The sequence below is a fragment of the Scyliorhinus canicula genome, chromosome 19, assembly GCF_902713615.1.
Source record: "Scyliorhinus canicula chromosome 19, sScyCan1.1, whole genome shotgun sequence".
In the NCBI taxonomy this organism is placed as follows: domain Eukaryota; kingdom Metazoa; phylum Chordata; class Chondrichthyes; order Carcharhiniformes; family Scyliorhinidae; genus Scyliorhinus; species Scyliorhinus canicula.
In genome coordinates, this window is record NC_052164.1 from 40,898,360 (window position 1) to 40,925,022 (window position 26,663).

Sequence of the window (26,663 nt, forward strand, 5' to 3'; positions counted from 1 at the left end):
TACTCACACAGGCACATATCGTGCATAGGTTCTAAAATGATCCGTATACCAGTTGATTCTTTTTTAAGCATCTGAATGTCACCTATCTGAAAGTGTTTTAATTCTTCATATGCAAACCTTCTATTTTTAATGGACTTGCCAGAAGCGCATTTCCTTTCAAATTGTATTAAAGTTCAGTGTTGCTTGATTGCAATGAAACAGGGCTTTCTCCCTCTTGCACGCATGCCTTTTAATTTCCTTAATTTTCTTTCTCTTTTGCCATATGTATCTCATCCATTTCAGCTGTTACTTCAGGTGTACTTTTCTGCCCAGTCAGGTGAGGGACATCAATGTACTTTAATTTTTAGGAGTTCTAGGTATACTATGGAAGGGGAGAGAGGCAGAGCAAAAGCGTTACTGATGTTAATTCCCCAGCTGTTCTCCCCAACCAACTATGTGTGCTAATGTTTCCTGCATGGGCATGTAATTTTGGTGCTAGGATAAAGAACCTGGATTGAGTAGTTTAAATAAACTAAATAAAGACCGGTGTTAATGCAGCTGTTTGGTCAGAAAGTCACTGGCCCCAAAATGATTTCAGTAGATGAAGCATTTTGAGAAAACGGACGACTTGCATTTATGTAGTGTCTTTCATGGCCTCATAATATCCCAAAGCAGTTTGCAACAAATTAAGTACTTTTGAAGTTTATTCACTGTTGTAAATGTAAAATATAAGCCAGTCAATTTGATACAGCAATAATGACCAGACACGCTGTTTTAAAAGAATTGGTCGAGGATTAAATAATAATAATAGTTGCTTATTGTCACAAGTAGGCTTTAATGAAGTTACTGTGAAAAGCCCCTAGTCGTCACGTTCCGCCGCGTGTTTGGGGAGGACGGTATGTGAATTGAACCCGCGCTGCTGGCATTGTTCTGCATTGCAAGTCAGCTATTTAGCCCACTGTGCTAAACCAGGCCCTGTTGGGGAGAACACATTTCCTCGCTCAAAATAGCACCATTAAATCTTTTACATGTGCCTGAGAAGGCAGATGAAGCCTCAGTTTAATGCCTCATCTGAAAGTAGTACCAGTCCTTCAACAGTACAGTGGAGTGCCAGCCTGCACCAGCCTGGATTATGCACCCAAATCTCTGGATTGGGACTTGGATGTGAGTGCTTCCACTGAACTAAAAACACTTTGATATGGTTAGAGGCCATGCTCAGACATTTTGAGAACATATTTTAATCAATTTGGAGTGCATGATTTTCCTTAACATGGAGTAGCAAACAGCTCAAGTGATGTGATCTGTTATAAGAGCCTGCTGTTTATTATCCATTATGATACCAAAATTGAAGGCAGCAGGGTGAATTGTATATATGATAAAGAATAGTGAAAACCTCTCTGCGTCTCTGAGGGATTACCAAACTATAAAAGTGAAGCTCATTTGCTTCATGCTTATTGTGGTACAGGCACTAGCCTGTGTGTTTAGATAGGCAATCAGTTCAGTGATTAACAGATCAAAATACCTCAAAATAAATTTTACTTCAGGAAGCTAACAAGCTCAATCTGGCCTGTGTTGAGTTAACTGATCTCAGTTCGGGCAGTGATGGCTTTCTACAAAGTGACCACAGTAGCTGAAGGGGCTGGTTTAGCACAGGGCTAAATCACTGGCTTTGAAAGCAGACCAAGGCAGGCCAGCAGCACGGTTCAAGTCCCGTCCCAGCCTCCCCGAACAGGCGCCGGAATGTGGCGACTCGGGGCTTTTCACAGTAACTTCGTTTGAAGCCTACTTGTGACAATAAGCGATTTTCATTTTTCAGATAGATAGAAAACAAATCCACTGGGATCCTGTTTTAGAAAATCTATGTGAACATCAAAAGAGATAAAAACTCAGACTGGACGGTGAGGCAGACTAACCTTCACCTGAGCATTGTGGAGCCCTTGTGGAGTCTGCTGGTCACACTTTCTGCCAGTATTTTAGGATTAAGCTACGCTTTCTTTTCCCAAAGAAAACCTATATTTTCTCAATAGGTAAAACGTAGATATTTGCAACCTGGTTGTTCCTGCGTCACTGCTAAATACATTTCCATATAACTCCAGTGGTTTTCAAAGGCTCAGCTGATTATTCAGCAGAAGGAAGGATCGTGAATTTTCACCCTTCGCTGAAGTAAATTAACATTTTGTGTCCAGTTTGGTCACTTTCAAAGTGTTATTTCTCTTTCTGAAGGTCTATCGCTGTCGTACTGTAGGGGGCAAGTCAGGTAATGTGTATAGTAAAGTCCCTGAAACAGCAATAAGATAAATTGCCAGGTAATCTGTTATTTAGTCATGTTGGCTGAGGGATAAAAATTGTACAGGACATAGAGGGGAACTACCCTGATTTTTAAAAGAAAATAGTGCCATGGGATCTTTTATATCTGCACAAGGGGACGAAAAGAACCTACCGTGTAATATTTTCGCCACAAGACTATCCGCAACAGTGCATACACTTGTCAATGAGACTTGAACCTGTCAGATTCTGATTCAGAGATGACCGTGCTCCCACGGAGTCATGGCTGAGAGCTGATAGAGTGCAGCCAAATCAAGTAGAGCATAGACAATTACAAGATAAAGTTCTCTCTTCTCTGTATTACATATACGTTCACAATTGAAGAATACATTTTACTGTGGTGTAAACTTTTAACCCACCTTAGCGGTGCGATTTTCCCACTGCGTTGTGCCCAGCACTGATCCTGTTACTACAGATGCATAGTGGGAGAGGACAAAAATGGGTTTTGATCCTGGTACCGAAAGGCATGCAATGCACCCCACCCGCTATGCCCGATGCGATTAGCATATTTAAACAAACCATTAAGTTCATTTAAATAAGCACAGCCCATTTGAGGTCAGTCTCCTGGCTCCTGGGGTTTACCGGCCTCGCTGGCAAGGCTTCCCGAATTAGTACTGGTCTCCAAAAACGGAAACTAGATGTGATGGTCATGTGGGTGGGCTTGGAGTCCATTAGAGCCCCCAAGTGGACAGGGACAGGGTAGGGCAGTGCCCTGGTAGTGCCCCAGGCACCCTAGCAATGCCAACACTGCATTGCAGGGGTGCTATGTTGGTATTGCCTGGGTGCCAGAGGCAGTGCCAGGTGGGCACTATCAGGCTACCATGGGGTGCTGCCAAGGGGTAGGGCCTGAGGGGACCATTCCAATGAAAGTGGGGGGTGAAGGGGGTTATGAAGGGTAGGGGAGTGAGGGGGAGATTGAAAGCTGGGGGGCCCTCAGCAACCCTATAGTGGTGCATGTTCACTTTGGGGGGGGGAATGGTGGCAATGCCCTGAAGCCAATGAGGAAGGTTGGGTGTGGGGCCAAGTCATCCTCCTGCCTGGGTCGTGTGTGTGTGTGTGTGTGTGTGGGGGGGGGGGGGGGGGGTGCGCGGGGGGGGGGGGTGACCTGGACTTTTAGTGGTGAGGGAAAGGTTGTCCCTCTGGGGTCAAGGGTTGAGGATGTTGCCCATGTCACCGGGGGGTCGCAACTTCCATAGGTGAAGGGTATGGTGGAGACCGTCAACCTCCCTTGGGCACCCTTCACAAATGGCACCCTGATCTCTGAGGAACCGGTCTTGCCAGCATCTTTAGCTCCTCACTGAAGAAAAAATTGAAGCTCCCCAAGCTTCAAAAAAATGACCAAGAGTGGGTGAACACATATCTGGATCCTGCCCAAACACCTGGTGGGAATCACCCTGCGAAACTCGCCCAAATTGACAGTTGCCTTTTTTGGGAGAATTGCATCCTTTTTCACCGTCGCCAAGGTGCCTTTGAATGTAACGTGTAAAAAGGACATGTGCAAGGGCATGGTAAATTATAACATGGAAAAAGGACATAGGCAACTATTCAACAGCCTTGCCAACAGGTAATGAACCAATTCGTCTGAAGACAGCAATTGATCCTCTGTGCCAATTTGCTCAAATGGAGAGGAATGAAAGTAAAACCACATCACCTGAGCTTGTGGAACTGTTGGAGTTCTAAGTTGACACAAAATGTGAAGAGGGACTGTTTCCAAAGTTCAAACAGCGGGAGCTGTTTGTTAAATGTGAACATGTACATTTTTTTCCAGTAAGTGCTATGGGAGTTTTGTTATTTTATATCTAGTTACAATGGCTTGTTGAAGGAAAAGAAAACCTGGGGCGGGAATCTCCCCGACCAAGCGGGGCGGGCCCTACCAGCGCCGAGGAGTGGGCCGGAATCCTCCGGAGAATTCAGAAGCCGGCGACCCGGTGGGGGGTCGGAGAATCCCGCCCCTGTTCTTTTATGTCTGACATGAATGAACGTTTAGCCATAGCAAGGACGTGATTCAGTGGACTTGAGTTAAAGTTCGCTGAACGGTGCTTTGAGGGGGGTGCCCAATGGCACATTGCTGTTTGTTTTTCCCCGGGAGATTCCACCACTGGGGCTGCACTGAGAGTGATTTTTTTTTTAAATTATAAAATTAGGGTACCCAATTCTTTTTTCCCAATTAAGGGGCAATTTATTGTGGCCAATCTGCGCATCTTTGGGTTGTGGGGGTGAGACCCGCGCAGACACTTGAAGAATGTGCAAACTACATAGGGACAGTGACTCGGGGCTGAACCCAGTTCCTTGGTGCCTTGAGGCAGTGCTGCACTTAGGGTGATTGAGCTCGCCAGCAGGAAAGGCTCCTTGCAGATCGGGCGCCATTTTGGAAATCTATTCCAATCTTCTTCCCCGCTCTTTTAAAACGCCCCATCCCTACGGACACCCCAGACTCACCCCCTCACCTCCTTCTACCTGGTAAGCCCCCCATCCCCCCCTCCCCAAACGCACAATGCCTTACAGTGCCAGTCTGGCATCTTAGCACCCCGGCACTGCCAGCCTGGCACATTGACGGTGGCCCCGCCAACCTGGCAGTGCCAAGGTGCTCAGGGGGATAGCCAGGCTTCCACCCTGCCCTGTCCTCAATCACCCGGGAGTCTCCAATGGCCTGACAGAGTCCCGATCCACATCAATTTCATTGACTTTTAACTGCTCTCAGTTCAAGGGCATTAGAGATGGGCAACAAACAAATGCTGTCTTTGCCAGCGATGCCTGCATCCCATGGAATAATGTTGATAAAATCCTAATGTTCCCACTATGAGTACAGACCTGAGTGGATTGAGCCCTAAATTGATACTTTTTCAGTTGGAAAATTTATAAATTGACAAATCTCATCCCCTTATTTTTTTTTGAGGTGCTGTATGATGAGTAAACCCCACCAGACTGATTCTACTTTCACTCTTGCAGTGTTGTTTCAGAAGTACATGACTTTTGTACATGACTTAACGCCTGGAACTTTTTGCCCAGTTACATTTTGACCCTGGTGTCATCAGCGCTTCTGCAGTAATACTCTCACCTCTGACTCAGAAGGTTATAAGTTCAAGTCCCACTTTAGAAGCTTAAGCATAAAAGAAAGGCTAATAGTCTGGGTACTGAACTGTTATTGAATGAAAGATTAAATTGAGGCCTTGTTTATCTTCCTCTGTGATCTCCAGCCTCTGATTATGAAGGAGAACAGGGTCATTCTTCCTAGTTTCCTGGTCAATATTGATCCCTCAACCAGTATCACTGAAAATAAAATTAAATTAACTGGTCATTGTCACACTGCTGTTTATGTGAGATTTCTGTGCGCACATTGGCTGCTGTTTCCAACATTAACAACACAGACTATGGGCAGGATTTTCCACCTCTGTGGTGTTTTTTGCAGAAGCAAAGGTGGCCCGCCATTGATCGGCTGGAGGATCTTCTGGTCTTGCTGCTGTCAGTGGGTTTTCCTGTTGTTCGCACCCTCCTCCGCCTGGGAATCTGTGGCGGAGGGGTTGCTGTCGGCGAGACCAGCAGATTCCATCGGCCTATGTTCAAAATTATATAACTGGCTGTAAAATGGCTTCCTGAGGCCATGAAAAGCCCCATAGAAATGCAGTTAATTTCTTGTCTGCATTGTGCCAACACGTGCACCCTTCATCCTGAGCTCTCACCAGCCTGAAGCTGCTGGAAACCCCAGCACCTGATGGTCTTCTGGGTCACTTCTTCCTCGGAGAAAACTGATTTCTTCTGCACTCATGTCAAGGGAGCTGATATAAAAATTTTGAAGTGAATGTTGTCCTCATCGACATCAGTTTTGTCACTGTGTCCTATGTGTGTGGGAGAGGTCAGAGGCAACTCGAAGCGGATCTGGGTTATCCCTGAGCCAAGAGGAAACCGCAGTTTGTGCTATGGAATTAGGGGGACATATTTTAAGTTTGCTAATGCACGGTCAGTGATGTGTGAAGCATGGCTTAAGATAGTTAATATTTGACATAATACCAGGAAACAGATGGCAGTTCTAAATAAGAATGTTTCAGACTGGGAAGTGGTTCTGAGTGGGAGACTCACTTCAGAATCATGGCCGGGATTCTCCCCTACCCAGCGGTATTCTCCGCACCTTTAGGGGCTAGGCCCGCGCCGGAGTGGCACCCGCTCCGCCGACCGACGCGAATGGCCTTTGGCACCCCGCCGACCGGCGCCACAGCTGGCCGAAAGGCCTTCGCCGATCGGCTTGAGTCCGCGCATGCGGCGGAGCATCAGCGGCCGCTGACGTCACCCCGGCGCATGCGCGGTGGAGAGGGCCTTTTCTGCCTCCACCATGGTGCAGTGGCGGAAGAAAAAGAGTGCCCCCACAGCACAGGCCCGCCCGCCGATCGGTGGGCCCCGATCGTGGCCCAGGTCACCGTGGGGGCACCCCCCGGGGTCAGATCGCCCCCCGCACCCTCCAGGAGCCCGGGGCCCGCTCACACCACCTGCTCCCTCCGGCACCAGAGGTGGTTTAAACCACATCGGTGGGAGAGGCTTGTCATCGGCATGACTGCGGCCCATTGCGAGCCAGAGAATCACCGCCAGGAGCCCGTTTGCCGGCGCGGCACGATTCCCGCCCCCACCGATTCCCAGGTGGCGGAGAATACCGGCCACGGCGGGGGCAGGATTTACGCTTGCCCCGGGCGATTCCCCGATCCTGCGGGGAGTCGGAGAATTCTGCCCCATATTCTTGAAAATCATACTTTATACTGACTGTATGAGTGTTGTTTCAAAAAAATCGAAGGCCTAAAAGAAAAGCGGCAGAGAAATATTAAGAAATAATACGGTTGGATTAAGAGCTATTTAGATTTGTTAAATACTTGGACCAGTTTAGAAATTCCATGCATAAAGTGTCAGGTAATTTGTGTGGATGGTAGAGCCTGAATATGCAGATACAGGGGCTTGTTTAGCTCACTGGGCTAAATTGCTGGCTTTTAAAGCAGGCCAGCAGCACGGTTCGATTCCCGTACCAACCTCCCTGGACAGGCGCCGGAATGTGGCGACTAGGGGCTTTTCACAGTAACTTAATTGAAGCCTACTCGTGACAATAAAGCGATTTTTATTTTTTATTTTCATAAAGTGGTGATATTCAAAAAAAAGGATCCAGGAGTTATTGGCTGAATTTACAAATGGCAGCCTAGCATCCGTTTGCTGTTTAATGAAAAGACAGTTCAGATCTTGAATTACATTGCCCTTGTACAAACCTAAAGAAATTGTTCAGATCCCTCTAGAGAACATTATGTGGTTCTGGTCGCCTAACCACAGGCAGGTTATTGTTGCACTTGAAAGTATGCGGAGACCAGCAGCAAAGATGTTCATGGGCATGAGTGGGTGAGGAAGTAAGGACTAAGGGAGCTGAACTGATATCGTCTGGAAGGAGGTTTAAGGATGACTAAACTGAAGCTTCAAAGTCATCAATAAATTTTGACTTGGGCAATATTTAATGTTATGTTTTGAGGGAATGGGTTAACGAATGTTGGTCCCTGCATGTCAGTCATTGAGCAGGTTTAAGGGAGATTGAGAGATATCTGATGAACAGTAATGTAAAGGGTTTTGGGGATGGTGTGTGAGCAGGCGCGACTTGCTGAATGGCCTACTCCTGTTCCAATGTTCTTATAGTCTTGTGAGGAATTAGACTGTGAATGGATTGTTGAAACTTGTTCACTACTGGGAAATGGCATGGCCAGTCTATGCACAGTGGAGGCTGGTGAAATATTTTATCATATTGCAAATGTAAAAGTATGACTTAAAAACTAGAGTTTGAAAACATTCTGATGTTTCAGCCTCCTTGGCCTCCAGAAAAACAGGTATGAAAGCGGTATGAGGTGACTGAGTATATATTTTCCCTTTTCGCTGAAGAAGGTGCCTCAATAGTCCTCAGACTATCGTCACTTTGAAAAGCAAAGGATTGCAGATATTGGAAATCAGAATTAACAGTGGAATATGCTTGAAGCACTGAGCAGGTCAGGTGGCATCCTTCGAGGGAGAAACAAAGTAATATTTCAGGTCAATGACCTATCATCAGGACCCAAGCTTGTTGGAAACGCGTAGTTTTTGAACAAATGTAGAATTAGAGAAGTGTGTTAATGAGGGAAGGAAAGAAGAAAAGATGAGGGCCGGAGCCTTCTGGCCGTTCACACCAGCGGGTTCTTTCAGTCCCGCCATCAGCACAGCCCCACCGTGGGTTTGCCGGGGCAAGGGGTGCATTTAACGGCAAACCCCATTGCCAATGATGGGACCAGAAGTTCTTGCCGCCAGCCATTGATGGGCTGCATCCGCTGCCATGAAACAAATTGTACAGAAAATCCCGTCTACGGTCTGTGATAGGTGTAAACCAGGAAGATTATATGACAAAGTAGGTAATGGGGATTCCAAACTGGAGTAAGTGGCTGCAGCAGAGTGGAAGAGGAGGAGAAGTTGCATTCATGCCACACAAGTGCCAGGCAATGATAATCTCCTACAAGAGAGAATTGCACCATCGCCCCTTGGATAATCAATGGCATTACCATCGCTGAATTTCCCACAATCAACATCTTGGGGGTTACCATTGATCTGAAACTAAACTGGACTAGCCACAATAATACTGTGTGTGACTATGAGGGCAGGTCAAAGGCTAGGAATCGTACAGCAAGCAACTCGTCTCCTCACCTGCCAAAGCCTGTCCACAATCTACAAGGCACAATTCTGGAGTGTAATGGAATACTCTCCACTTGCCTGGATGAGTGCAGCTCCAACAACACTCAAGAAGCTGGACGCCAACCAGGACAATAACAGCAGCCCTCTTGATTGCTCCCCTTTCCACAAACATCGAAAACCCTCCACCATTGCAAACAGTGGCAGCCATGTGTACCATCTACAACATGCACTGCAGTAGCTCACCAAGGTTCCTTAGACAACAACTTCCAAACCCACAAGCACTACCATCTAGAAGGACAAGAACAGCAGATAGCTGGGAATCCCACCACCTGGAGGTTCCTCTTCAAGTCATTCATTACCCTGACTTGGAAATATATCGCCGTTCCTTCACTGTCGCTGGGGCAACATCCTGGAACTCCCTCCCTAACAACACAGATGGTTCCAGGAGAGATTTAGGTAGACCCTAGAGGTAAAGATCACCCTGCAGACTATAACTCAACAGGGATCCCCACCCCAAGCATCAGGCCACAGCCCAGTATATTTTCAGTGTAATGAGTTGAAGTGTGGATAGCTGGGCCTCCTCACTTCAGGGAGATATGCGTGGAAAGTTCTTTACGCAGAGGGTGGTGGGTGCCTGGAACGCATTGCCGGCGGAGGTGGTAGAGGCGGGCACGATAGCGTCATTTAAGATGTATCTAGATACATGAATGGGCAGGAAGCAGACTGATACAGATCCTTAGAAAATAGGCGACAGTTTTAGATGTTCCTGTGCTGTAATTTTTCTTTGTTCTTTGAAACCTGGGAGGAAGTTGGAGGGTTGAGATTTGCAGGGACTTGACGAAGGACCAACCTCAAAGAGGGAAAGGTTGAAGAAAGGTCATTCTGAGGACCTTGGATGCCTGTCATGATAAAATGGGGCTGGTTGCCTAGAAGACAGCTGAGGAGAAGGACTATTATCCTATAAAAATGTTACACAGCACAGGACTGGGACTGTTACCAGTTGCCCTGCAATTTATTATCCTGTCTTGTCAGTGATCTCTGTGTTTAGCTTTCCTGTTTCAATATTAATGGGAAATAATCATTTGGACGTACAGAATTGGAGTATTGTTTAAAAAAAAAGAGACATGTCAAAGCTTTTCATCTTTTACTGATCAGGAAAGCTCGATAGAAATTACCAACTGTAATGAGGGAAGAACGGTTTATACTGCATGAGACAAGAGTGCACGGGGAATGAGCCAGAAAATCTATTTCCCAAGTGTTTGTTTAGTTGAAAACAGGCTGGGTGATTGGTTCTGCTATGTAGAACATCTGCACTCAGTCTGCACGCATGACCCCCACCTTCCTGCCATTGCCATTTCAATTCGCCATCTTGCTCTCATGCTCACATCACTCCCCTTGGCCTGTTGGATTGTTCCAGTGAAGCCTAATGCAAGCTTGAGGGACAGCACCTCATCTTCCAATTAGGCATTTTACAGCTTTCTGGACTCAACATCGAGCAACTTCAGACCATGAACTCTGCCCTCCATTTTGACCTTTGTTTTATCAATTGCCAGTCAATATCTCTTGTTTTTGCTTTCAGACTGAGCTGACGTTTATTCTGCTATTAACACTTTCTTTGGACCTGTGGTTTGTTACTTTACTGCAACCATTACCACGGCCTTTGTCTTTTGTTTCATGACATCTTTGGTGTTTAACCTCTTTCACCCTTTAACTCACCCATAGTCCTCTCTTTGTTCTACCTGAACCTCAACCATTTTTTCAACAGGCTAAAACATTTCTACGTCACTTCAATTCCAAAGAGTCATATTTCACTTGAAACATCGGCCAGGATTTTCTCTTTTTTTTAAAAGTGTTGGCTCAGGCCAGCAAAGTGATGCACAGCACACCAGCTGCATTGCTGACTTTTCTCACCACATTTTCCAGTGGTTAGAAAAAAACAAATGCTGTAGGAGTCATCCACACCGCCACACTGGTGGGGAAGCTTATTGTGACAGGCCCCATTGGCAATGTTGGCTTTCAAGAGACCGGGGTGCCATTTCTAAAGGGCAACCTGACCTCCAGCACTAACAATCATAGACATAGAACATAGAGTGCAGAAGGAGGCCATTCGGCCCATCGAGTCTGCACCGACCCACTTAAGCCCCCACTTCCACCCTATCCTTGTAACCCAGTAACCCCCCTAAACCTTTTGGTCACTGAGGGCAATTTATCATGGCCAATCCACCTAACCTGACATCTTTGGACTGTGGGAGGAAACGGGAGCACCCGGAGGAAACCCACTCAGACACGGGGAGAACGTGCAGACTGCCGGTGAGGGCAGAGCCAGAGGCGGAAGCCACCGGGGTTCCAGTACAGTACCTGGAAGTAGCCCGTATCATCACTTCCAGGTCATGGGTCACATTATTATACAGGCAGTACAGACAGCTCATGCATTAGGTGAAGTACATTCCCCACAATTCCTGACCTTCCTGGCTGGGAACCTCATTACATCAATGGTGAAGGGCGGGGACGAGCATGTTGTGAGATCTCGTCAGCAAGAATCTCGTTTTTGGCATCCCATGGGATTTTGCGCCCATGCCGCTATTTGCCACGCCGCAAAATCCCAGCCTCTAACTCGGTTTCTCTTTGCAGAGATACTGTTCCCGGACCTGGTGAGTTTTCCCAGCACTTTTAAGTTTTTATTTCTGAATCCAAAGTTTAAATAGTTCTGTTTCTGAGAGATTGATTGCATTGCATTATTAACTGTCACGTTATTGACATAAGCACTTACACTGTTAATTGTCGGACTTAAGGCTCTGTGATGTGTTTATTGGGCCATTAACACGCAAACCAGTAAATTCTTAAAAATCGCTGAGAGATCACGGGCTGCTATTGTTGTGTCATTCATATTGTTAAGGTGAACAGGCGGTGGGTATTGATTGATTTATTGTCTTGGACACAGGGGTTGTAAATCAGCTAAATTGGCCATTCCACTTAGTTGGCTGAAAAAAGTTGCTGGGATTGTTGGGAGGTAGAAGGCAGAGATCTGTAATGCTGCATCCTGTGAACAAATCAACTATCAAGGAAAGGATTGTGTCTAGTTTTATAATTTACTATCTGGCTTGGATCTAAACATCAGCAAGGTGTGTGAAGCAAGTGGCGATAATAGTGTAATTCAAGCAGCGAGCACTGGAGATTTGCAATTCACAGCGTATCCCTTAATCCCCTGAACATTCTGGCTGATTTGCACATTAAATTGCTGTGTGTTGTGAGCATGCCACTATTTTCCAAGCAAGAGCTAGTCCATTGTTTCCGCAAATTAGTTTTGAACATCCCATACGTATTGAGGTTACACTCCAGCTAATATATTTAGACCCGCTTAAGGTTAGTGGAGTACTAGGCGATGAAAGTGGTGTACTAGGCGATGAAGGGTTAATACATTTGCCTGAAATATCTCTTTGAAGAGTTAATACATTTGCCTGAAATATCTCTTTGGAATTTTAGTAGGAACAGTAACACAGTAAATAGGTTAATACCTTCGCTGACAAGGAAGCTTAAAATAACTGCCTGAAGACTGGTAAAGCTTTGTACACAAAGTGGCCAAGTGCTTGGCATTTTGCAAGAATAGCTTCTTATATTGAGGAGGGGAAAAGCTAATGCTTTGTGTGGTGTTTTGTATAGAATTACCTCAAATCAATCACACAGAATTAGGCCATTCAGCCCAACTGGTCTACGCTGGGCCTTTTTTGCCCTGTATGTACCGCCCCTCTCCCCTCTTCATCTAACTCTATCAGCCCTGTGATGGTTGCGTGAGTGAAGTTGAGCATACCTTCTACTCCCTCTACTTGGCGTTGCTTCAGGAAGTGATGAGACCATCAATTCACGCGACACGTGGTTAGAAGTGAACAGTGGTTTTAATCGTCTTACAACAGAGCCTGCCTGTGACGAGATGAACTCTAGATGAACTGGCAGGCAGGCTCCGACTGCCAAGCTTTATACAACCAGTGGGGGGGGGGAGGAGTCATGGGCGGAGCCATGGGTGGAGCCCAGTACAAACTTCCGTACATTCCCAGTACACCTCCCCCTAGGGGCAGAGCCGCGCAACTGCTCGTGTGCCGAGCTTACAGAGGCATGGTACAACATGTGTGATAACAGTGTGAATTATGCTATTATGATTCACCACAGGAAGTAAAGGGTTCTGTTTCTGTATTTGGAGGCTTTTACAGTACTAGAATACAACTGACTGTGAGAAGGTAAACTTTCAAACAATCCCTTTCACAACCATGTGCTAAAAATAAAGATTCAATAGATTCAAATAAAGTTTCAGAGAAGTTGTCCTGTGAATTAAAAAAAACACGTCAGCATTGAAAACCATGATAACCGTCCAAACCCTACAGGGCTTCGACACATTCTAGCTCCAATGGGCAGCCTGAAAGGAGCAGTTATGATGTTGCTAGGACACTTGAATCCTAAACAAAAGCTTTGTCATGGAACAAGATTGGTAGTTAGGAAGCTGGTTTCTTTGATGATAGGTGCAGAAATTATAGCAGGCAAATTTTAAGGAAATAGGGAGTGTTTCATTCCACGAATAATATTGAACCAGTCAGATGTAAACCAGTCTTTTTAACGCAGGACTGTGGCCTTCCCCAATTAGACTTTATATTCTATCAATATGAACAAGTTACAAGGCCAGATTCTTGACCAATTTGTATTTAGAAATTGTTTTTACTCAAGGACCAGCCTTTCTGCTGAGAAGCTTTGATGATGTTCGGTCTTTGGTGAAAGAATATCTAGAAATTCTGAATGTAAATACGTTCTGTTGTATTAAAGATACTGGCTAAAGTCTTCCTTCCTCATTCACGGCTGGGATTTTCTGGTGCCGCGGAGAGTTAATGGAGTTTTGGCTGGAACGCCCGGGGCAGGATTCTCTCAGCCCGGGGCCGGGTCGGAGAATCCCCGCAACCGGCGAAAATTGCACCACGCCGCCCTGACGCCGGCACGCGATTCTCCGCTCTGTGGAGACTCGGTGGCATTGGCACCGGCATGGTTGGCGCGACGCCGGTCGGGGGCCACTCTACGCGGCCGGCCGGCCGATTCTCGGCCTGGAGCAGCTGTCGTAAAAACGCCAAATCCCGCTAGTGCCGTCCACCCCTGCTCTCAGCCGGCGGGAACCTGGCGTGGAAGGGTCGGGGCAGCCTGTGGGGGAGCAGGGGGTGTCTGACCCCGGAGTGGGGGGGGGGGGGGGGGGGGGGCTCCGATGTAGCCTGGCCCACGATCGGGGCCCATCGACCGATCAGAGGGCTGGCCTCTCTGGCTTGGGGCCTCCTTTCTTCTGCGCCAGCCCCTGTAGCCCTGGGCCATGTTGCATCGGGGCCGATGCGTTGAAGGAAGTCACTGCGCATGCGCGGATCCCGCAGCGCCCATTCTACGCCGGGATCAGCAGCTGGAGCTCCAGTGCCATGCTGACCCCCTGTACGGGCCAGAATTGCTGATCCTGAGGCAGTATTGATGCGTTGAAGGAAGTCACTGCGCATGTGCGGATCCCGCAGCGCCCATTTTACGCCGGGATCAGCAGCTGGAGCGGTGTGAACCGCTCCAGTGCCATGCTGACCTGTAGGGGCCAGAATTGCTGATCCTGAGGCAGTATTGATGCCGTCGAGAAATGCGATGGCGTTTCGGACGGAGTCAACACTTAGCCTCAGGATCACAGAATCCTGCCCCATATTTTCCATTCTCGCTCGTAATGGAACCCGTCACGGACGAGACCGGAGAAAACAGCCCATTAATATGGCCGCAAATATTTAGCAGGATTTTGCTAGTTTAAATAGCATGTGTACTGGCTTAGCAAAGTGTTTTATATCTGAACCAGTTTAATTGCTTTTAAGAACATTTTTAATATGCCTTTGTCAGCATAATCAGTTGATTCCTTGTTAGTCGAGAGGTTCTGCATGTGCCGCATGAGCAAAATTACAACGTGTTGCTTGTTTAGGACTTAATGAATCTGTTTTACTGGGCTGAAATTTATGCCAGGAGCGAGGACCTGACACCCCCACCCTGGTGTAAAAGCCTGATGTGAACTCGCCTCAGATTGTCCCGCTCACCTTGCAGCTATCTGACAGCTGCTGAGCTGTGAAGAAACTTGATGTGTGACTTCTGCCTGCAACAGCCCCACCCCAGGAGTGGTGGTCAATGCTGGGACAGCAGCGAGGCCCAAAGGAAAGTGCGCTGCGATGGAGTCAATATTGAAAATAAGCCTAGGGTCTCTTAAGGGCCAGGCTGGAGAGAGAAGGGTGTGGGACTGACTGGGGTGACAGGGCAGGAGGAGAGTGGAAAAATGGGGGGGGAGGGGGGGGGTACATTTGGGAGAGGGACCTCCAATTGTCACACAAGACCCAGCAGGACAAAAGGAGGTACCCTCCAACCACTTGCTCTCTTCCCCCCCTACCTGGTAAAGAGGTAAAGTCCCAGTGGCGTCAGGAGGAGGCACTTAACTGGTCTTTTGTTGCCCCAAAAGCACTCTGGCTGCCTGATGCCACTCCCACCACTGGTAAAATTGCAGTGGGGTAGGCAGGTGGGTGCCGTGAATAGCACCATTGGCACAGGGTCCTATTTTACCCCTCTTTCCTTCCCCCTTGCCTCTGTCGTCTGTCCTTGGGAAGGGCCATATAATTCATCCCAATGTGTGAAGAATAGTTTTAAGAGGAAGTTCTCTCTATTTTATTGGAGTAGTTTTGCAATCTGGGAAAAACATTGGCAAAACTGTTTCAGCTTTAATCTTTTTTAATAGAGTTGACATCCTGGTTCATTGGTTAGATTTATCAGAGAGTTGGGAGCTGCTGTAGCCTCAATGGGGTCTCAATGGCATTTTGAGAAAGTCTTAGACATAGACATAGAACAGTACAGCACAGAACAGGCCCTTCGGCCCTCGATGTTGTGCCGAGCAATGATCACCCTACTCAAACCCACGTATCCACCCTATACCCGTAACCCAACAACCCCCCCTTAACCTTACTTTTTAGGACACTACGGGCAATTTAGCATGGCCAATCCACCTAACCCGCACATCTTTGGACTGTGGGAGGAAACCGGAGCACCCGGAGGAAACCCACGCAGACACGGGGAGGACGTGCAGACTCCACACAGACAGTGACCCAGCCGGGAATCGAAATCTGGGTTGAACTACTCCAGCTGTTGATGGGATGTGTCTCTCTTCTATCTTCATTCTGTTAAGCTGCCATCTGACAGAAGGTGGACAATTTGAGGCCTAGGGGGTATGTGGGCATATCATACAACTGGTGCTAACTGGCAGCCTCGAGGCTGGAGATTGGCTCACACTGGGACCAAAATGTACAGTGATACAAGAAGTGCTGCTGGAGGGGAAAAAGCAAAGCTGCTGACAGTGATATGACTGATGTAAAATAGCATAAGTTGTATTTTAAGCTGTTTTACTGAAGGGAGAGGGTTTGACTGGAATTAGGTCACAAGTCAGCCATGATCTCATTAAATAACGGTACAGGCTCGAGGGGCTGAATGGCATACTGTTCCTACGTTCCTCTGTTCTTATGACTTACACACTGATATGAATGACTTACACACTGATACGTTTTTATTTTAAGCAGTCAATGTATGTTTCACAGATTAGAGTCTCCACCCATCCTACCACTACTGTTGATTTTGTTGTTAACTGATTTAGTTGGTTGAAGTCAGTGGTGAACCATAAATGTGACACCCTCCTCCACCTTTCCAACTTGCTCTCGTCCTTGTTACACTAATAAAAACCAATGTTCTTGAACTTGCTTTTGACCACTTTTTCTAATATCTCCTTCAATATCTCAATGTTTTGTCTCAATCCATAGTCCCAGATGACCATAGTCTGCTTTTCCTTTTGAGGGGGAGAGTTGACTAGTGGTGATTTAATCTCCACCTCAGGTGAGGGGCAACGTTAAGAAGCAGGCCTTCATGAAAAACCTCCGCCGGTACGGGAATTGAACCCATGCTGCTGGCCTCGCTCTGCATCACAAACCAGCTGTCCAGCCGACTGAGCTGAACCAGTCCCCGCAAAGCACGTTTGTGAAGGGCAGAGGACTATTTTACTAAATTAAATCTGCTGTAAAATACAACATGTTGTGTTGGCATCAAAACGGAGAACTCCACCCCTTATCCCCATCAGAGTGTCATCTTTCAGCAATGATATAAATGACGTATTATATCCTATTTCCTTGTTGGTTGTTCCCACCCAACCGCAGGTTAGTCACAGTTCATTCATTATTTTGTTCTGAAGTGGCACATTGGGCTTCCCAGACTAATTGGCACCCAGAGCAGTTCATGTGGCGAGATATTTATGCATCTAGGTGTTGCCCAACAGTTGACAAGTTAAGGTTCAGCTGAACTGCAAAGATGAAGGATAGGAGTACTTAACCGCATTGGTATTCTGATATCTAACTGGCCACTCATCCAATTGTTTGTGAGACAAAAACAAACAATGCTGGACAATCTCAGCAGGTCTGGCAGTATTTTCAGAGAGAGAATGGAGCTCACAGGCGCAATCGTCCCAAAAGGGAACAAAGTCCCTGAGCGAGCACGTTTAGCCACATGTTTCCCAGCACTCGCAGTGCCGAGAAACATGTGGCTATTCAACACGACTCGCTTTGAATAATGGGCCTGAATGGGGAACACATGGTCGAGGCCACAAATAGGGCGCTCCGTTCTTTTACAATAGGGCGCTCCGTTCGCCGGAACTCCCCGTTGTAGCGAGAGGTCGGGATGCTATTTTGAAATGGTGCCCCGATCTCCAAGGCCCCCAAAAGAAACCCCGACCTCCCCCCCCCCCCCCCCAGCCTGAATGTGATCTGGAAGGGTACCCCCCCCCCCCCCCCTTCTCCCGACACCCGCCAACATCCACGCCGAGCAACCCTGGCCTGATTGCACACGCGCAGAAAATGCCAGCTTGTGACCTTGGCAGTGGCAATCTGGCACCTTGGCAGTGCCAGGCTGGAACCCAGGTGGCACTGCCAAGGAACCCAGGTGGCACCTGCAGTGCCAGGGCACCATCCTGCCCAAAGGGCATGCAAATGGGAACCTCGATCTCCTTGCGGACGCCCACGATTGCCGTTTAGTCTGGTCTCATTTGTGGGGACCAGTACCAAACGACACTCGCCTGAGGCCCCCGAGACGAGGGGATTGAATCTCATAACCTTAGGTACCTAGCGAATCTGCACATTAGAGTGAGGCAATAAGCCGTACACAGATTTGCCAAATACGCAGATTTGCCAAAAAGTGATCCCGCCCATTGTGGTTGGGATTCCCCTTGCAATGTCTCACAAGATTGCATGAGGTGTTGCAAACCGCGTAGATCCTGAGAGTGGGATCTCCTGGCGCAGTGAGCTGTTTTTCTGGTGTAGCGATGCTGGAGACCCCCCCCCCCCCCCCCCCCCGACTGTCCGCAGCTGCCAATCAAAGTTGATGAAAATTGAGAGTTCCACACCGTTGTGATCTCAGCGCATTGGGGGAGGGCCTTCAGGTGATGTCCTGAGGCCGTCCCAATGGCGTGCGGCGCACTCACTGATGACGCCATTTTGGAGGGGGCAGAGCATTTGAAAACAGGCGCCGTTCTCGATTCGCTCGGAAAAAGGGATTCTCCGCCCTATTACCAATATCTGCGGCAGGCAACAGAGAATCCTGCCCAGGATCCTCTTTCCAGTTATTTCCAGAGAGCAAAGAGCCACCCAGTCAGCTCCATTCTCTTTCCACAGATGCTGGCCGGAATTCTCCGGTCGTTGGGATTCTCTTTTCCCACTGGCAACGCAACTCTGCCCGTGGGTTTCCTGGCGATGTGGGGTGGCATCAATGGGAAATCCAATTGACAACTGACGGGAAAATAGGATCCTGGCACCAGCAAACGGCACACCACCATGAAACCCACGGCAGGGGGACCGAAGAATCCAGTCTGCTGTTAGACTTGGTGAGATTGTCCAGCATTTTCTCTTTTTATTTCCGATTCCAGCATTCGCAGTAATTTGCTGTTATCATTGTTTGTGGGGCCTCGCTCTGTGCAAAGTGGCTGCGATGTTCAGCTAAAAGTAAAAGTGACAGTACTTCAAAATAACAAATCATCCATAAAGCATTTTGGGACATTTCCGAGAATCATGGCAATTTATTCTACAAGTACCTTCAAGATACTTTTCCGGAATTAATCTGACAATGAAGATATTAATTCTGGGCATACTTGGACTCCTTTGCTCGGGAATTGTGTATCAATAACAATAATCATCTTTATTGTCACAAGTAGGCTTACATTAACACTGCAAGGAAGTTACTGTGAAAGGCCCTGAGTCGCCACATTCCGGCGCCTATTTGGGTACACAAGAGGGAGAATTCAGAATGTCCAAATCACCTAACAGAACGTCTTTCGGGACTTGTGGGAGGAAACCGGAGCACCCGGAGGAAACCCACGCAGGCACAGGGAGAACGTGCAGACTCTGCACAGACAGTGACCCAAGCTGGTAATCGAACTTGGGACCCTGGTGCTGTGAAGCAACAGGGCTAACCACTGTACTACCGTGAGCTAATTGGTCTCCTTTTGCTCCATCTACTGGATACCAGTGATAGAAGATGCTCTGATAATTCCCTTGCTCCATCACAGGATTATATATTCAACTATGGGAGGTTAAAGTTGATCCCGCCCAGTTGCCCATACATTTGCATTTTCTGAGTAGGGATTGCTAGGTAGTGCTTAGGGCTGCTAGGTGGCCAGTTTGGCATTAAATAGCATTATGTTAATGATTCTGTGTCACTATTTCAAGAGCGCAAGAATTCTCCTGGTGCTCTTAATCAACTTTGTCACCCTCACACACCAATAAATGCTGATTATCTGGGCCTTCATCTCATTGGTAACTGTGACCAAAATGATTTGTTTTTATTCATACATGGGAAGTGGGCCTCGCAGGCTGTGCCAACATTTACTGCCTACCCCTTATTGCCTTTGAGGAGACAGTTAAGAGTCAATCACACTATTGTAGGTCTGGAGTCATATGTAAACCAGACCAGGTAAAGACAGCAGATTTCCTTCCATAAAGGACATTCGTGAACAGGATGGGTTTTTATGACAATCAACAGTAGTTTCATGGTCATCATTAGACTTTTAATTCCAGATTTTAAAAAAAATTGAATTCAGATTTCACCATCTGCCATGGTGGGAGTTGAACCTTGGCCTACAGAGCTCTGTGTCTCTGGTTTACTAGTCCAGTGACAATACCACTATCCCACCACCTCCCCATACTTGTATAATAGATGTTACATTTTAAAGTGATTTTTGGATGTAAATCCTTTGATCTCTTTGTGCTTAATGCATATATTCCTCTATATGCTGATTGAATTGATGTATTAATGGTTGCTCATGGCTCCAAAGTCTCCCCCCTAGCCTTGTTCAGATGTATAAATATTAACCATTCTTGGTGATTGTATTTCTCTTGCCCTGTTTCCATATGTTTTGAACTTGCATCTAGTCAGGCAATGCTGACTAGTGGATGAGTCATGAATGAATGGTGAAGGTTATGCAAGTGGAGAAGGCCATTTTCAGGGTGCCCTGGCATTCCTCCCTCAACCAGCAGCACAAAAGACAGATTAACTCATCAGTCATGCACTTGTTGTTTGTAAAATCTGAGGAATTGACTGGTGTGTCTGTTGCCATAACAAATGTGACTATTTTTTGGAAAGTGAACCGGAGGCTATAAAACACTTTGTGATGCTTTGAGGGCACCATAAGTCAATCCAAGTTTTTTTATTTGTTAAGTAAATTATAAAATTACATCGCTCAAAAGCATCACTTGGCTTGAGCCAAAGGTTTACTTTGTCAGTTGTGAAACGGTTTGGGACATCTGAAGTGGTGGAAGATGCCGTGGAAACGTAAGTTGTTCCTTTTTGTTTCTAAATGGATTTAGCGGAATCTCACTTTGTTTTGTTTATTTGTGTTGTTGAAGGGATCTGAAGAAAAGTCTGAGTCGGTGTATCAGAATGTCACAGAGCTGAGGCAGGAGCTTGCAGTGGAACAGACGGATCTTAGCGGTAATTCAACCAGTCAGTTGGAAGAATGGGAAACACATACTGACCAGGCAACTGGACAACCCTTTTACTACAACGTAGTGACTGCAGAGACCACCTGGGACTCTCCATTTGATAGCCCAGACAGGAAGGAGCCGCAAACCCCACCGTCCTGCTCTCCCAGCACAAGCAGTCCCTTTGTGGGATGGGAATCGCATCTCGATGAAGTTAGCGGTCAACCCTACTACTACAACCCTGTAACTGGGGAGTCGACGTGGGAACCACCAGATCAACAGGAGGAAGAAACGACAGATTGCATGGATAATCAGAGGGTATGTGACCATCGCTGTTTTGCTGGAGGGCACATTTTTATGCTTAACCGTTTTGTGTCTCTGACAAGATCTCCCCACTATGAGCGCAGAATCGAGAGTTTGGATTCAAAGATCGGAAGCATCCAGGGCATTTTCCTTCCATTCATTTTAATGGATGGAAAATACTGTGAGGCCATTGATGTTGTTGCTCAGACAAAGCCATTTGCTGAGAAGGCAGATTGATCAAATAGATTGTGTGCATCTATATATAAATAACTATTTTGATGGAGTAAGGCTGGGGCACACACCCAGGAGCTGAACACTGGTAAATATGATCACAGGGTGAAATTATTAAATAAGAACAGAATCATTTTTAGGAACTAACAAACCCATTAAACCTGACAGGCCTCTCACCTTTGTTAACGGAAAACCCAACCACACACCATCTCAACAAATCTCTTTACTCCTTTTCTATCCATTAAATCTATCCAGTTTTGACTTGAATTATTTTTACGCTAACAACTTTAATGACCTTCCCTGCCAATTGACTTCATAAATCCATGACCCTTTAAAGTAAAAGAAAAGATTACAATTTATTTAATCCCCTAACTTCCCGGCTCATTTCATTTTAGTTGAGTCTTTCACTATCTTTGCCTGGATTAACTTGATGGATTCCCTTCATGATCTTGTAGCTTTATGGTTTGACTGGGTTGTGAGGAAACCTCCTGTACACCCTATGGGTGTGATTTTCCGACCCAACCCACTTGCGGCGACAGAGGCAACCCGCTATTGGCCAGTGGTGTGATCTTCCAGTCCTGCCTCTGTCAATGGGGTTTCCCATTGTTTGCACCCTCTGCCACCGGGGAATGTGCGGCGGGGACTCGCTGTCAGCAGAACTGGATGATCCCACTGGCAGGAATGGAAAATCCCACCCTCTCTATTTGTACTGTTGGTCCACGATTTTCTCTCTTGTTAAAAGGAGCAATTTTCTGATTAAATAAAAATCTTTCTTCTGCCTTGATGCCCTAATCTGAAAGTAAACCACTCAATTCTATTTATTTGTTTCTTTTTGCTAAGTATGCAAATGGCTCAGATGTTAGAATTGATTTGAGACATGCTGCATAGTGAGATTTAGTGTACTTTATTTTGCAGTTCACATGAAGTTTTAAATATCTCATAGTTTTGAAATCAGCATCCGGAAAACTATTATCTGACTCTCAAACTGAAAAGGAAGTGAAGCAATTTGTCTCTCTTTGAGGCAGTGGAATATGGAAGGGCAGAGTGACTTTGATATTTCTCCAATTATTTGACGCTTTAATGTCTCTGGTATTGTGGGCAGGAAAAAAATCTCAAGTGAGGGTAGCGACATATCAAAGAAATAAAAGGAAGGAAAGGCTTGCTTTTGTAAATCGGGCTGAAACATCCACTCTCTTCACGATCAGTTTATACCTTAACTGCACTGGTCACAGGATACGCTGCAGCAGCTTCGCCAAGGCCTCTTCATCAGCAACTCTTAAAACTACAGCCTCCATTGCCTAAAAGGGAAAGGTCACGGGAGCAGGTCACGGGAGCACCATTACCTTCAGGTCCCCTTCTAAGTTAGACAACACTGTGACTCGGACAAACGTTGCCATTCCAACTTTTCTCACTGTGCCAAATTCCTGGAACATTGTGGTAGTAATCTCACTGTGTGGATTGCCAGTCATTCAAGAATGGCTTATGATCACCATCTCAAGCGATGGGCAAGAATTGCTGTCCTTGCCGGCAATGCCCACACCCCAAGAATTAATTGTTAAAAAATAGCGACTTATGTCAAAAAACTGCCTTACAACCAATAGGAAACAAGGGCAGCATGGTGGTGCAGTGGTTAGCACTGCTGCCTCACGGAGCTGAGGACCCAGGTTAAATCTGAACCCCGGGTCACTGTCCGTGTGGAGTTTGCACATTCTCCCCATGTCTGCGTGGGTCTCAGCCCCACAACCCAAAGATGTGCAGGGTAGGTGGATTGGCCACGCTAAATTGACCCTTAATAGAGAAAAAAAGAATTGGGTACTCCAAATTTATTTTTTTTAAAAACCAATACGAAACATGTATGATCAGACTTCGCTAGTATTTGAGGAGACTATTGTCTCATCTGTTAAAGCTACACAACTGTCAAAGGGCCAAATATATTGGTTTAGTTGCCGCATTGGTGACCGTACATTAAAAAGTATTTTGCAATGCAAAAAACCCTCGCTGTCAAAGGTCAAACCCAAAACCTGATACCTTATGGTGTGACATTAAAAAAAGGCCAGAATAGTTGTTAGTTTATACTGATAATCTTTATTGCCACAAGTAGGCTTACATTAACACTGGAATGAAGTTACTGTGAAAAGCCCCTCGTCACCACATTCCAGCGCCCGTTCGGGTGCACAGAGGGAGAATTCAGAATGCCCAATTCACCTAACAGCATATCTTTCGGGACTTCTGGGAGGAAACCGTAGTATACTACAACGAAAACAAGTTCAGATGACCACATTTGACAGATTTAAAAGAAAGCTCATTCTCATTTAATACCAAACATTCAACAAGTAGGTCCTCCATTTTCTCAAGGGTATCGAGAGATGGACAATAAATGTTGGCCTTCCTAGCAACAGCTATATCTCAAGAATAATTATTATGTTACCTGCATAACATTAGCTACTGATAGTGGGAGGAATAATTCCTCCAAAATCTCAATACTCTAAGAAATTCTAGACGGTGTCACACTAGGCCACACAAATCAGGTTTGATTCGTTACTTAGTCCGAGCTCGCTGATCTATGTTCTGGAAGCAGTTGAGATGCTTCACCTAGTCACAACTTCCCTCAGAAGAGGGAAAGGAATAGTCAGCCATGTTCCTGATTGTGAAGCTTGCTGGGAATGTGGGTGTGTTGCATGTAACATGCATGATGGAGCAGTCAAGCAACATTTTATAGTAGTGGTGGTCAACCTGTGACCCAGTGCCCATCTGGGTTCTGAGTGCATTGCCCACTCACAGAATTGCCTCATTCTACGAGTTTTCAAGTAGCCTTTTTCCTACCAGTATAACTGAAGTGATATGCATGTAAAGCAAGGGCCAGTGAAGTGAGGTGTGAAGCTGATTGCTCACAACATTGACTGTGAGAACCGTGTGCTTCTTCTGCGTCCAATGAAGCGGAAATATTTATTTTGTTTTTACAGTTTAAAGTTGATGGCAGTTCTATTAATATATGAATGATTAAGCATTTCTATCACTTGTTATGAAATATTTGACGTGTATCAAATGTATTCAATCGGGTCACGGTTAGTGAACAAGTCTGATTTGAACCTTGAGGCCCACTGAGATGAAGGAGGGCTACTCATGCGGCCCACTCACCAGCCTAGGTTGCCCATCACTGCTTTATAAGCTCCATTGTGAATGGTGTTCATGTGGACAATGTGAATGATGCCAAGATATTCTGTCAGAGTGGGACAATATGCATAGAGGATAGCCAGTATGTCTGGAATAATATCCCAGCAAGGTGGTTCTGTCTTCAGGAGAAGAGAACAGGAAACCTATATTTACTAATCATTTATACACCGATAGAAACAGGGATTTTAACAGGAAATGTCTGTGGTGTCAGAGCCGCTCCAGTCCAATCCCCGGAGCCATCATAGCGATATCTTTTCAGACGATAGTTATTTCTCTAACCATTGTTAAGCAGATGTTTTAGCTAACAACATCTAAGGGTTTGGATCGTGAACGTTCACCGCTTGACATTTTCCTTTCAGCCTCCCACTCCAGAAGAGGATTACCCAGAATTCACTGAGGAGAGTCCTCTGGAATACTTGGGGCCTGGTCAGCAGCCCTCGCCCTGGTCGCAGGATGGGCACAGTGAGCCCCAGTCACCAATGGACTCGCCATTGTACCAACCGATAGGTCCGCAGACTCCCCCAGGCTGGTCCTACGAGACGGACCAAGATGGACAACTGCTTTACATCAGTGAAGTTACCCAAGAAAAAGTAAGAATCATTTTTCTATCCTTCTGTGGCTGTAGTGAACCATATACCATATGAAATTGGTCACTTTCCAATTCTGAAGGTTTTTATTTCCCAGAGACTAGGCCCAGAAATGACACCATGGGAGACCAGCACAGCAACACTTCATGCACTCACATTCCTTCCTTTGCTATCTTAATTGACCCATTTAAAATAAATGGCTCTGCAAATCTGTTCAGCCAGTAGAGGAAGGAATCTGAAATTATTGCATTATAAATTGCTAACAATTTCAAGTATTGTGCCTCTTAGCCAGTATTAATGGTCAAAGAATGCAAGTCATTTACCCACCTATCTCAAGGTTACTGCTGACCTCCTCCTGGGGTTATATTGGGCTGGATTCTCCATTTGGGAGACCGTCCTCCTGCTGAGTAGAATCATTCCTGATCAGTGCTGACGCTAAGAGTGGCGGCCAGGAGTGAATGACTCTCTTTAGCAATGCTAATTTATGCAGGGCGGGTAGCTCCTGGGATTCAGTTCCGAACCCACTATTGGGCTGCCATTTTGAACGGGCAGCCCGATACTGAGGTCCAGTAGCTGACCAACCTCCTCCCTCCCACCCCCAGAACAAAAATCCTACCATCCCCCGCCTCCACAGCACATATACCTGAGGGTGACCCAGCCCCAACCAGGGACCCATCAGAGATCCCCCCCCTTTCAGGCACCCCCACCAGACTCTCATCAGAGACTATCAGACATCCCATAGAGACCCCCAACAGAAACCCCACTACCAACCCCCCCCCCATCTGACTCCCATATTAGAACCCTCATCAGACCCCTCCATATCAGACCCCCCATCAGAGACCCCACCATCAGAGATCCTACAATCAAACCTCATCCCATCAGATCCCTATCAGAACCCAATCAGAAATCCTCCCCATATCAGAGACCCTTATTTCAGTGCCCCCCCCCCCCCATATTAGTGGCCTCCCCATATCAGTGACCTACCCATATCAGTGGCCTCCCCATGTCAGTGACCTCCCCATATCAGTGACTCGGTACCGATCCTCTGCGGCATCTGGAACTCCACTATCGGCAGCGTGCAGCGGAGAACCCATCTCTTTGACTGATTGGTCAGATCCATCCTCCACCCATGGTAATTTGCCACTAATCTACTGTAGGCAATTTCCTAGTAATGTACTGTAGGTAATTTCTGAATAAGCTTTTAGTAATGAGGCTTCTTTGTTGAGTTTCTTAAGAGACTGTCTATATCTGCAGAGATTTGAATGTAAATTTTACAAATTCATGCTTCTGTTATGTATTGCCAGCAGCTCGAAACTTTGATGTTGAAATACAGATTTGTAAAATATACCCTTGTGTTAAG

The 26,663-nt window shown here is 46.4% G+C and overlaps 1 protein-coding gene across 5 annotated transcripts in view; it reads left to right on the forward strand.

The window, feature by feature from the left end:
• LOC119954069 (rho GTPase-activating protein 27-like) overlaps positions 1 to 26,663 on the forward strand; it is a 242,032-nt gene that overhangs the window by 150,325 nt on the left and 65,044 nt on the right. For all 5 annotated transcript variants that reach the window (XM_038778892.1, XM_038778894.1, XM_038778893.1 and 2 more), the window contains 2 exons: positions 20,934 to 21,326; positions 25,076 to 25,306. In XM_038778892.1, the coding sequence (XP_038634820.1) occupies positions 20,934 to 21,326; positions 25,076 to 25,306 (624 nt within the window). The remainder of the gene's footprint in view (positions 1 to 20,933; positions 21,327 to 25,075; positions 25,307 to 26,663) is intronic.